Source organism: Poecile atricapillus, chromosome 1 (assembly GCF_030490865.1).
Source record: "Poecile atricapillus isolate bPoeAtr1 chromosome 1, bPoeAtr1.hap1, whole genome shotgun sequence".
In the NCBI taxonomy this organism is placed as follows: Eukaryota; Metazoa; Chordata; class Aves; order Passeriformes; family Paridae; genus Poecile; species Poecile atricapillus.
Genome location: NC_081249.1, coordinates 23,910,624 through 23,924,749, shown reverse-complemented (window position 1 = coordinate 23,924,749; position 14,126 = coordinate 23,910,624). Strand labels below are relative to the sequence as shown.

General features: G+C 35.9%; 1 protein-coding gene across 1 annotated transcript in view; it reads right to left on the bottom strand.

The window, feature by feature from the left end:
* The window catches only part of MYO16 (myosin XVI), a 286,365-nt gene that overhangs the window by 98,165 nt on the left and 174,074 nt on the right, over positions 1 to 14,126 (bottom strand). The window contains exon 21 of the mRNA XM_058859396.1: positions 8,771 to 8,843. Within this exon, the coding sequence (XP_058715379.1) occupies positions 8,771 to 8,843 (73 nt within the window). The remainder of the gene's footprint in view (positions 1 to 8,770; positions 8,844 to 14,126) is intronic.

The window sequence follows — 14,126 nt, the reverse complement described above, 5'->3', positions numbered from 1 at the left end:
GAGATAAATAGTGTAGAAGCTTCTAATATATTTTCTTTGATTGCCTTATAGGATCTAAAATGAAACAGATTCACAGAAATCTGATTTTCAATTAAAAAACATGGGAATTCTATCAGCTTATTTGTGTGTTTTTATATTTTATTCAAAGTTCACCTGCTAAAATAAGCAAATATTTAATAACCTTGTGGAATAAATGTTTTAACTGTTTTATTGACATTTAAGTGGAAATTTTAGTTGAACATTTGAAAACCTCCTCCAATGTTACATTAACTATGACTGAGAAATTAAGAGAACAGAAACTCCTAAAAGGGTGTAAGAACACTTCATATGAGGAATGATACAAGGAATGCCTGCATGCATTTTCTTTTCAGTCTAAACGAGTCACATATTTGTGTTGGCCAGCCATTAACTATATCTTCCATGAATAAAGTATGTAAAAGAAATTCTACCAGAAAGTCATATTAAAAGGTATGAAATATTCAGAACAATCCTAAAATTACATGGCTTAACACCCAGATGAGGGAAGAGAACCCAAGTAATGTGTAAGAGTTGCCTGAATTTTCCATTAACACCTCCTGTTAGTATAGCCAACTTGTACTTGTTATACAATAAAATAGACTAGTGTGAAAAACAGCAAGAAGAAATGAGACAAAGCTCATTTTACAACCAAATGTCTATTAACTGTACTAATGCATGACAGTGCAGACAAAAGACAGCCTTAAATAAAACAAATATTTCTTTAAAGTCAGATTTATAAACATTCAGATTGTTATCTAATTTCATTAACAATAGACGTATACAACTGAGTTCCAGTATCTACTTTTTTTATGGAAAAGACAGCTTTTTTTTTAACTTTGTCGAAGGCAAAATGTTCTTTACTGATCACTTCTGGAATTCTAATTGCAAAATCTTTCCAGAAGCTTGTTAACATTATTTTATAAGGCAGACAAACTTACACTTGGCAGAATATGGTAAAGCTTTAAAACGATGCATGCTGTATATATCTTTATTTGCAGATGACTTATTTAGAGAACCAGGTCATTCAACTTTACAAAGGCATATTTTACAATAAGAAAAGTTGTCAAAATCCCGATAAACTTAAGCTTACTTTTTATCATGAGCCAATCTCTTAAAATGCATTAAAAAAAAAAAAATATTTGAGACCCTGATTGTGCAACAAAATTATTGAACTACACAATTTGAGATGAAGGACATCTTACAAAGATGTAATAAAAAGCATTGGTTTTAAGTACAAAAATAAAAAGAACTGTATTTTATTAAAACATTCATATGTAGCATGCATCAACATTTGTCAGCTGGATTGGCAGACTTGCCACAAAGCCACTAAGGTGCTGCAGACCAGAGCAGAAAGCAGCTCAAGCACTTGTACAAACTTCAAAGTGCCCCAAAGCTGCTCTCTCAAGCAGTGGCTGAGAATGGCTCTGCAGAACAAGAACCAGGAGACCAGCCAGGAAAAGCAACACATTCTGATCAGATCTTTCTCCATTTCAGTGTTCTATACAACCTGCTGTAATAAAAAATAAAGGTAATAAAATGGATGCTTCAATTTAAAAGCTTGACACAGGTTGACATAATAGTTAAAGCAGCTGAAATGTAGAAATGGGATTAATATGACCTGAACTAGCTTTGCAAACCCAATTCATATCTTCTAAGTATTATATAAAACAATGATGTACTTTCTGTCCAATGATTTGAAAAGTTAAAAAAACCACACTTTTTAAAAATGTATTTAACTTTACTCATGTAACTTAGACAGAAATAAAAGTAATTATAAAAAAAAAAAAAGAAAAAGGCTCAAATAATTTTTTACCTGAAACAAATAATTGCGGAATACCTTTAAGGATTGTATTTGCTTTACTTAGCAGTATTACTTAACAACACATATAGCACTTTTTGTTATTAAACACTGTTAAGCTATTCTTAATCTGCATCTCACGGGCTCCATATTATGTCTTCTAAATATTGCTCTTTCTACCAATCTTTTTTTACCTTACCTCACTATCATGTCTCTGAAAATAATTAAGCCATATATCTGTCCAAGACTACTCTAAGAAGTCCTTTAGGATATTATTAGATTAAAAAAACCAATCCTTGTTCAAGTATTTAAAAAAAACCAACCAACCAAACAACTCAAAACCAACCACAACTTGCAGCACCATCCAAATTGTAGATTTGAAAAATAATATTTGGTAAAAGCAGTAAGTATTCCTCACATTAGACAGTATTAGCTTGATCTCTCTTTTACATTTGACCAGTTAGTACCACTAAGTACACTCCAAATGAAAATTTAGGTAGAATACCAAAACTGTACTGTGCTCTGAAGAAAGAAAAGCACCCATGATTAAGGAAATGTTCCTGGTTTTCACTCTATTCAATTTTCAGGCTCTCATGTCTATTTGAAAAAGGCATTACCAAAGAAGGAAATTTGTGGAAAGTAAATTTGATGACTGTCAGTCAGTGAGGGAAAGATGGATTCAAAGACCCTTTGAAAGCTCATTTACATCCTTTGGTCATGCAGAAGGATTAACTCCCCCAAGGAATGTGTATTCAGAGCATGGAGTAAATCTTACAGCTGTCATTTCAACATATCTATCAGGCCCTAATTCATGGGTCAGGATGATGAAGTTACAATGTCAAACTTAACCTGCAAGGAATTGCCCTAACGTTTCTAAAAAATGTAATTTCTAAGATAATGAAACACAGAATCATCTTTTTTCTGAGGTTGGACTCAGAAAATATTTTTAAACCTAAGCTTAACTTAGGTTAAGATACTTTTTCAGAAGTATCTTGAATCCTGTTCAACTTTGCATCTGTTACCTGAACATTTCAACATCCTCCTCTTTATGTATAGTACCCATCAGAATATTTCTAAGGAATTGATAACAAAGCCAGAACCATTATATTTCTTCCTACTTCCTTCAGGGCTAGTAGGATCTAACACAGATTTCTTGTTTTCCATGCAGCTCCGTAACAAATTCAGACACAGTCCTTCTACCTCTGTCAGAAGAACTTTAATTCCATGGGACTCCGTGTCATCTCTAGGATCAGTTGCCATTAGTTGATCTGTGCTCCTCAAATAATGTAAAAGAGAGCCTGATGCTACATCAAAACTTTGCCTCAGGTTACTATCACCTGAGAATCCTTCCACAAAGGAGGGTCTGAAATGCTCCACAAGAAAGGGACAATTTCAATACAAAGTGGAATAGTCCCCTCCACTGTTTTTTGTACAAATGAACGTATTAAACAAGATAACAAAAAAACATGGTAACAACAATCTTTCCCTGAAAGAGTTTGGAATTATTCTGAAACTGAAATAGTTCTAAATTATTTATTCACTCATAATGCTAGCTAGAAATTAAGTACTATGGGATAAAAAAGGATGCTACTGTGGAAAAGTAAGATATCAGTTAAATGTTGTTGTGCAGTATTTCACTAATCAATTACAAACTAAATCAAGTTGGGAATCTCAACTTTAGAAAAATTATTTTATTTTTGGCTAAAAGATGTCTACTGCATAAGAATAAAAAAAGAAATTATTTTAATGTCAGGTACATGATAGGCCAGCTTTAAAGTCAAGTAGCACTGGTCGTCCAGTGGGTGACTGGAACACTGAACAGATAATAGTGCCCCGCATAAATGGAAAGAAATCTGTGCATGGGAAGAAGACCAAAGAGACTAAGAGGGAAGAGGGAGGAGTGCACCCTGACAAAGGCGATGAAGAGTGTAGATGCCCAGGAACTGGACTAAGGAAGAAAGTGAAACATAGGATTGCCAGGCCCCTGAAGGAAGGAGTAGGCTTTTACAGCCCTGCTCAGTTTTCTCTGGGGCCCCCACGCACTCCTTGCTGATGGTCCGGTCCCAGGGATGCCATGGCAGTGCCAGCTTCCAGCTCTTTCTCCAACTGCCTGTGACAGGGTCCCAGCCCCGTCTGGCTGTTTGCCATGTCAGGGCTGCTGATGGGCACTGGCACTGGCCCTGGCTCTGTGCTCCATGCTCCAGGCATGCTGCCCATCAGGGAGCATGGCCATCCCCTGGGTCCTCCTGTGGCCTGGCTTCCTGGTGCCAAGGATCAGCTGGTTCTTGTTGCTCCCAATTAGATTGTTAAAACCTTCCTCTGCATGGAGGCTAGTAAAACTCTGGCTTAAAAATATCACACCATATTTCCTTGCTGAAGGCTGAATTAACATGGTAAGCACTTTCCACCATCCTATAGGGAATAAGGAATACTCCAGCACTGGGAACTGCTGTGGAAGGTTCTGCTTTAAGTCCCTACATAGTAACAGAGCTCAGTGGGCACCAGCAGCTGCCTGTTCCACAGAGGTACGCAGGACCCTCCATCTATGCTCTGCACAGAAAAAACAAAAGAAGGTTGATTTCTTCTGCATAGAACAAACTCTTGAAATGCTCTTTCAGATTGTCCAAATGTAAAACCCTGTGTGTAACCTCCCATCTATTATCACTGAGACTGCAACGACTGTAGAAAAGTTACGTCCTGTACCTTTTGTCTATTCATATCCATCCATCTTCAAAACAGGCAACAAGACCTTACCTTCAGACTGCTAGAAGCAGTCTAATGGCAGAGACAATGCACTTTAATGTAAAATAATCTGTTATGGTTGTTTTGGCCAGGAAATGTTGTATGTCAAAAATTTAGTGTCAGCAGAGTTAACCACAGAAATAACAGGCTAAGAAGTTATAATATACCACACCTAATAGTAAACATAGGTGAAAATTCCAACACAGTTGGGTTCTGTGACCTCTTCTGCTTCACCATAATGGCTGAAGTAGAGTCCTGGTTGGGGCAATGCTTTCTGCTCTCCGACCCAACTGGCTCCTGTTGCAGGAGATGTGCTGTACAGAGCTGCCATGGAAGCTGTGCTTCTCCCAGAGCTACACTGCATCACACAGAAAATGTGTGTGTACTTTAATGGGTATGGAGTTGAATGGGAGTCAAGAGACACTTGACTGTTCCAGTGACCTGCAGTACTAAATTAGATAAATCACTTCTATTTCCTATATAAAAGAATAATAAAAAAATTATTCTGCAAAAATTAAGAGACCTACAGATGTAAAATCCCATGCAAGAGCTAAACACGTGATTTAGCAAGAACTAAATTCTTTCTTCAGTTTCACATTTGAATTATATATCAGACGGGAAAGACTAGTAGCATTGTCCCTTTAACTTTATTGCTCTTTACAATGAATCTACGACTACAGACTTCCATTTCTGTAGAAATGGACTGACTTTATGCAGGGGGAAGAAAAGCTACTCATACTACTCTAATGTCTGGTTCTTCTGCTATAATATAATTTTCCTAGAAACAGCCACAGGAAAATGGTACAGGCAACTCCTGCTTATTGCTTGTTATATTCATCGGCCATGAGTTCGTGGCTGAAAATATACTACCATAAGTATGAAGGTTGTAGCCTTCTTTGACTGTATTATTTGGAATTGTGCTGTGAAGGAGCCATGAATAAGATCTAACCTAATTTTAAATTGTTCTAAATTAATAGAAGAGAAGCAGACAGTCTTCTAGTTTTAAAGGGATGCAGAATAAACTGTAAACAAATACAGTCTCTCTCAAATAGGGAAGCCTGATAAAACTGAATTATCACTAGAAACTGCCCTTGATATTTTTGGTAGAGCACTCATATTTCCTGAAACGACCACAAAATGAAGGCCATTTCTCTAAAGAACAGGAAAGAGAAATTGTCCTCACTTCTGACCATGTACCAGTGTGGTTGTACACAAAGCTCTTCTGACCCAGCAGGTATGCAACTGCTCCAGGAAAATGTTGTTCCCAAGCTAATGATCACTGCTCGGAAGTGATTTTAAATTATTATTAGGGCTATCTAGAAGTGTATTGTAGTCATTTACTATAGCTCAGCTGATGGGCAGTAAAAGCAGTAACTCATTGAGTCCGGGTAATTCAGAAGCCTTCAGTCTTCATTGAGCAATGACTCCTTTAGACTGTGACTTCTAGAAACAGTATTCCCTGCCTTTCAGCTTTTAAATTTCATACCATGAATCAAAACTCCCCTCACTATTGCTTATTCCACACTTATTTACTTTTAATTTAAAATTACATGTCCCATTGTTGCTCTTAGAACATACCACACATGTTCTATGCAATACTTACCAATACTCACCAAGCAAAAGGAAAAATGAACACATAATTAATAATGTTTTTAAAATTCTAATGCCTTCTTGTTTACAATGGTCTCTAAAAGTTTCCCCTCTACAACTGTCAGCCACATAATTTTGCCTGCAGAATTTATCAGATTCTTGGTATAAGCATAATTCATCTTATTTTTCTAATTCTTTGACAGCTGTCTTCCTTTGTATTGCTCACAAATTGTTCCTAGACCAATTCTTCATTTGACTTTGATATTTCAATACTCTAATGCCTTGTCATTCCTAAACATACACTGGAGTAAACAAACTGTTATTCTACCTGGTTTATTCATCTCTGTTTGCCTGAACCATCTTCAAATACAGTTTTTTAAAACCGACATGTGATTTACTATCTTATTGCTTTCTTAATTATGATATTAAACTATCTACTGGCCTGATATAAAGCACCAGAAAGATTCACACAGATACTTTGAATGTCACATGTTTTGAGCAATCAGGAGGTTTTAATTTCTATGGAAAAGAGTCATAATTTTTTTTCCAAGAAAGCAGGAGAACAGATATCACAAAGAGTGCCTTATCATATGCTAATTTGAAAAAAAAAAAAATTAAAAAGGTTCATTTTCCCTAAGATTACTTTCCTAATGACATTTTAAAATACGCTAATCTAAATGTGATTAAAAAATAATTTTTATGGCCCCACTACTGTCTGGTTGTAACATTTAATGATAACATTCTGCAGTCACAGGCCTTGACACTGGGCGTGTTTGCAGACATGATGCAATGATTAGCATGAGGACCCTATCTGGGCTAACAGGACTGTTTATTGTTAGGGTTAAAGAGCCCAGGCAGAACTCTGAACTTGAGTTCTTCTGCTAGAGAGCTCCTGCTTTGAAGTTCAGACTCTTTGGGCTAAGTCTGCATTATTATTATGTACCACAAGGAGATACAAACTGCTTCTCTTCACTGATACTACAATCTACCGCTTCAGGAATCAGATATATTAATTACATTATGGAGTTCATATAAAAAACTTTCACTTCTGCTTTGTCTTTTCAGGAATGCAGTTAAATAGATCCTGAGATTATGACTCAAATTATTATTTAATATCATTCAGCCCAACTGGAGGGACAGTAAGTGTCTCATGAAATACACTTATTTATAATAAAATAGAAATGCAAATATGACTTTGAAATTATCATGTTTGCTACACAGAAATAATAAAATAAATTCCTTTTTACTCATTTTTCTTAAATCTTGTATTTTCTATTCAAGTATCTTTTGCAGTTATTAAGCAGAAAATTACTTAACCCAGAAAACAGAATTCATGGTATTTCATGATGTCAATTTAGATCTTTTATGATTTTCATTATTAAAAAATGGTGCAGAACAGAGTCAAAAGAAAATAACCAGTAACTCCCAAGATGAATCCGTCTCTTTTGAGAAGCATTTAAATTGCATAGAATACTTCATACTTATGAGGCAGGAAGCTTATGGATTCTTTTTTATTTCATATATTCAGTCTGTTAAAATGTTATTAATTTTTCACTTTCTATTTTCCCCTGAAGGTGGCATTCACAATGAGTAAATGACTAGGAATATTGCAACACATCAATAGTCCTTAATCCAGCAAATGTTTAAACAAGGGACAACTGTAACAGCAAAAATAATTTTGTGAGAGGGAAACTAGAATTTATTTTATTGCCTTCTTACATGCTCTTTTGAAGGTACAGGTAAACCTATTTTGTGCTTTCAGACATTTGGAAATCAGGTAGCAATGTAAACATGTTATACAAGCTGAACTCACCAGAAAGAGGAAGCTGAGCCATAAAACAAGGGACAAAGGTACTGGGACAAAGGGGAAAATCCCAGTTTCAAACAATAGCAAGTCCTTTGTTGCTGCTGATACCTTCTTGATTCTTTTCTATGTTTTGGTTTTCTTCCTCTGCATTACAGAATGAATGAGCAACTGAACAACCACTTAAACACCTCCTTGAGTGTGTTGTGTAGAGTCACAAATGCTTTCTGAAATACGTAATTCACAAGAGCTCTGGTGTTCAGTGATTAATGTTGAAGGTAGGCAAACATCTTAAAGAAAGTTTGATATTTAAAAGGATTTTAAAGCATTAATTGACATAAATTTCAATTTATTTTCCATGAATGCAATTAAATTTTTTTGAAAAGTCACATGTTGTAAAGTCAAAAAGAGTTGAATCTGCCAGTAATGGCACTTAGCATAATGAAGCATTTTCATTTTATTTTTTCTCCAAGGCATATGAAGACCTTTTGATTTTTCTTCCAATTCAGTGTATTGTCCTTCTGCTCACTGATCCAGTTGAAGTATAAACACCACAAGCATGAAAACAAACAACACTATTTCCCTCAGATTCTTTCAGTGCTAATACTACCCCTCTTCAAAATCACAATAGATATTTACTATATTATTTTAAAATTGCCAACAACTGTACAAAACCCAGCATATAATTCATACACAAATAGGTATAATGGGAAAAAATATTTTAAGAGAAAATTTTCACTTCATGTATTCTGATCAAATCTAGTTAATTAGAGAAATAACAACAGGTACAGTAAATTCAGCAAAGCATCCACACTTGCCTGTTCAAAAGTATTCTTTTGAAATTCTTCAAATCCAAAAATATCTAATACTCCAATTTCAAACACCTGGTCACTGGGGAAAAAAAAGATATTACAGATAATAAGAATTCAAGCAAGTGAATAATACATCTGTTGTTTCTGACAAGAAGTATTTCTGTTCTAGGACAAAAGCAGGCTGTATTTCAAAAACATGGATGAAATACACAAGCAGACCATGTATAGAACAGAATCAAAATTCTACTCACAACCTATTACACTGAACAGAAATAAAAAAGCAGGGTTCAAGATTGCTTTAGCAGCTATGCTAATAACTAAATCTGTAAGAGGAGGAAAAATCTTAACTTCCTATAGTTCAGATTCTAATCATATATGTACCTATTTTCTGACATCATGGATAACCATTTCGGAGAAGTTTCAAAATGCCTGGTTGCATTCAGTTATCCATTCCTGTTTACATTTCTTTGGCAGCCAGAATGGATTCTACAGAATGTACTTCGAGGGAAACCTGTTAAACACGAGTCCTCTCTGTGTCAGCATCAAGTAGAATTTCTGGGCTCAGGCTGCCCAAGAGGCTGCATGCCCCAGGGGGAAAGAACAGTCAGGGGTCAGGCCTGAAGAAGGCAGATGTTGCTTCTCTGTATAAATAAAAGAGCAGTTGTTGATGTTGCATCTAATTTGTCATGTCACTGCATGCATTCAGGGAAGGGATTTTATTGTGGCCAGGTGGAAGGAGTGGAAGGATCAGGGTAGAGCAGTCACCTAAGATTTGGACAGAAGAAATGGGAAAAGGACAGAGGAGTTACTATTCTGTACTTGGAACTGACTCATTGTAAGTGTGACCTTAGAGGAAACTAAATTCACTGCAGTGAGCAAAATTAATATTTTGGGATATTCTGTTGCCTACTTTTCAAGAATAATATTGCAGGCTGCTTGTTCTAAGAGCCTTCCATTTTTATTTTTTTTCTCCATATTCCACGTTTCCTCTATGTCTAAATCTCTGTGCATATCAGACTATAGATGTACAGGAGAAAAAGGTGAACCACTCCTGAAGTACATGAATATAGTTCCACTGCAGTCATTGTAACCCCTGCTATGCCATTAGACAAAGATCCAGCCCTCAAAATAAATTCCTATATAGCAAAGAAACAAACTAAAATAATTTGAAAAAAAATGCATATTACAAAACAAGCTGGGGAAAAACAATCCTCAGGGGCAAGCAGAGCCGTTTTCAGAAATCATGCTCAAGAAGTTTGTCTTCATTTCAAAAGAGCACAAGTTCAGTGCACTACTGATTGTCACAAGACTGGCTGTGTGCGTAAATGTCAGACATAGATTGTTACATAATAAATCTAGTCCAGAATGGCTTTGTTGGGCAGGGGAGGTTATCGGGAGGTCGATTTGCCTCCAAGGGAATTTCTACAAGAAAAAGCATAAAGCAATATCACCACCTCCATCTCTAGCAATGAATGCAATTTAAATTGGGTTTTAAAATGTAAGGCGCATTCACAACTGCTCCTGATTAGAGATGGGGGGTGTACATTCCTTGTCAGAACAAGCTTTCAACAAAATCTGTCCATTTATAGAAAGAAAAATTAAATGTTTAAAAACAAACTACCTCAGAGAAATGTATATTGAAAATCCATAATTATAATTTTATTTAAATGTAATTTGGAAAAAAAAAAGAGAAGCTTGAAATTTCAGAATACTTGATAGGTTTTCACTCTGCTTTTTTTTCTCTTATTTTTTTTTTTTTTTCCAATTTATACTCAGCTTTCCTTATAGGAAGGCAAAACATGAACTCTTGTGCAACATTGTACAACAGCTGAAATATTGCATTATATTTCTCGATTTTTAAGAACTACTTAATACAGAAGAAACAGCTTATCCCCTCTCAGTCTGATTCAATTAATAATTTGAGACTGGATTGTTTACATCCCAGTTGAGCCCATGACTGTTATTTTGTCAAATTAGTCTCTCTTACTTTCCCTCAAGGAATATATAAACATTTGCATTAGGAAAAGACCAATACAAACTGATTTAATGAATTATTAAAAGGCAAAAGCAGGTCCTAGCTTCCAAAACTCTGGATAAAAGCTTTAGCAGCCAGCTTACTGCCCACTTCAAATAGCATTCCTTATCAAAACTGTGATATTTGTGACAAATATACTGGCTTGCTAATATACTGGAGATGCATTTGTCGACAGAAAAACATGTAGTCTCAGTGTTTTTATGAACTTCTCTTGATAATTTTGGTCTAGTATTATTAGGAGATGCACACATCACATTAAAAGAGCTGGAGGTTTTACATAATTAATATCTTGCCTATAGGGCAAGTATAACAGCACTAGGCTCTGTATCCTCTACAATAGTAACATTTTACTATTACATTGTGCTATTCATGTGCAAAATCTCAACATCCATGATAGTAATTTTCTGTACTAAATTATTGTTCAGATTTTGAAAACTAAGTAACAACTGAAAACACAACATCCAAATTAAAAACATTGCTTTATATGTGGTTTCAAATTACTTTGTTCTTTTAATCTTTCTTCTTGTCTTTCTCTTTTTCATATCACTTTTCTTGCCAGAAGGAAGGTCCATAGATGTTTTTACTGGCTAGCTGTCAATCATATTAATTCCAGCAAAATTACTTTCCTTAAATAATCATAGCAGAGATTCCCAAGGCAAAATAAAGCATGAATGACTCCATGTTAACAAATGAAAAGGCATGTCACCACGGTCTAAAAGAACAAATATTAGAAAAAGGCACTTTTTGTTCTGAAATATTTCCTTATTTTCTTATTTTATGGTTACTAATCATCACTGATACATTTATTTTGTTTCAGATATTTAATATTTACGATATATAACTAAAAGAATTATGGTTTTAATGTGGGATGAGACTTTTGATTTCAAGTTTGAAAATATTTCCCAGAACAGAAAGCAGAAAAAAAGAATTTGCTGATGTTTGATGAACTTTTTTTTTCTCTTATATCAGCACGCAAGAGTAAACACTTAAGAAAAAGCAAGGATGTCCACTATAAGTCATTTTGGTTTTCTGATACATGAAAGAGTATTTCAGCTCACAACATTTTACAATGTCTCCAGCTTTGCCTTTTTTTCCTCAGAACACATCTGTAAAGATATCCTTATAGACTAGAAATAGCTTTTTGATTTTGTACACTTAACAACTGCATTATAAAGAAACTACATAAAAATTCCTGGCAACTCTAAAAACAGAACACATATAGAAGACATCGTGTTTGATAATCTACCACCTTGGCAGACATCTTGTGTTCGTCATGAGATGCTCTCAAACCATTTGCCATTCCTGACAAGGTAAACAGAACTCCCTTTACAATACATCTGACCCAATGCTTCAGACAAACCTACAGAATGTTATATATTCACTTTTATTCCAATGCAGAGGGTTCTTAGCTCCAAAATCCAGAGGGTCCATTCCTTTTGTTATCTTTTGCAATCTGCCAGCATAAAGCAGTGAGATCAATCTGTTGTGGGAGGGTGACTTTATGTGCCTTTTCATCTGCCCAAGACACAACAACTCTTGCTCTTCCTCCAACTTCTGCCAGTAATGAGGAAGGCTTATGTCTGATCTGGATAAACTGGAAGTGATACTGATTAATGAGGAAATATTTCTCTGATTAGATGAAGTATATAGCCTAGCCTTCAAATGAGGTCCTTCAGAATACTAATTAAGAAGCCCTCAGTTTTCCCAGGGGAGCAGATTATACCTGATGTCACAAACACAGCTCTTGAAGGTAATAGGCTAAATACTTCCAGTTGGATATGATGCTCTTCATCTCAATTACTAAACAAAATTAGTTTCTGAAACTTTTGAGGGAGATTTTTCAATAGTACGAGATTTTTGCTGAGATTTGGTGTCATTGCCATGTCTCTCAGGTATCTTTCTCAACAACTGTAATTTTTCTTTTAATATTACCTTACCCAGAGATGCATATATATATGGTGGCTGGATACACCAGAAAGAAACACTGGCTCCATAGCTGACAAAAAACAAACCCATTTTTTGAGTGATTTGACAGTTATGGCAGGAAAGAAGAAGTATATTTGCCAGTGTACTCAAGATCTATATCTCTTTCATTATCAGCACATACTCTTCCTCAGCTCTTTCAAATAAAATTTGTTCTGTGCTTTAAAAAAATGGCATTATCTTGTTAAATGACATACTGGAAATTATCCAGAATTAAGCAATTTTCAGATTATGGTATTTTGCACCATATTATACTAGATGTTTTGTACTGCTTGTCTGTTTTAAAGATTTCCCTACCTACACATATAGAAACAATTTTCATTAAGCTGTGGGTTCAGGTTTTGAACAGGAAGTTCCTTTCCCTCCCTCCTGCACTCCCAGCAACTTTCTACTGAGTTCACTAATAGATAAATAAATATTTAAGGGTATTTTTTCTGAAGCTGGGAAGATTTCTATTCCAGAATATCTTGTTCTATAAATCAGATAATGTACTACGGATTTTGCAAATGAGACCTCTGAGATCCTTCCTTTGCCCAAATAAGCGTTCCTACTGGTACTCTTTGGCACTATTTGAATTTTGATGGGTATGGGTATACAGTCAGAATATAAAAGCTTTCAGAAACTACCTCTTTAGAAATATTCTGTTTGGTCTATGCGCAACAGAAATCTATGGCTGTCCTGGTGATATGGACAGAAAGCATGACTGAATGCCAGCTTGCTTTGTTTGTCTGTAATGGTGCCAAATAAGAATGTTAGAATGGGTTGGGTTGAAGCGACCACAGTGGGTCATCTGGTCCAACCTTCCTGCTCAAGCAGGGTCATCCCAGAGTACATGGCACAGAACTGCATTGAGATGGCTTTTGAATACCTCCAGTGAAGGAGATTCCATAGCCTCTCTGGGCAGCCTGTTCCAGTGCATGCTCACCCACAGTAAAAAAGTTGTAGAACATGTGCAGATAGAGCATCAGCTTCTGCCTGTTGCCTTTCGTAATGTTGTTTGGCACCACTGAGCAGAACCTTGGCTCTACCCTCTTGACACCCTCCCTTTAGATTTTTATAGACTGAGATGAGGTTCCCCTCTCAGTTGTCTCTTCTCGTGACTAAACAGGCCCAAGTCTCTCAGCCTTCCCTCATAAGAGAGATGCTCCAGTCTAAATCATCTCTGTAGCCCTCCACTGGACCTACTGCAGGAGCTCCATGTCTCTCCTCCTGAGAAGCCCAGAACTGGACAGAGTGTTCCAGATGTGCCTCACCAGGGCTGAGCAGAGGGGCAGGATCACCTCCCTTGACCTACTGGCAGTGCTCTTCCTAATGCACCCCATCAGCTAAATGGACATCAGCTAA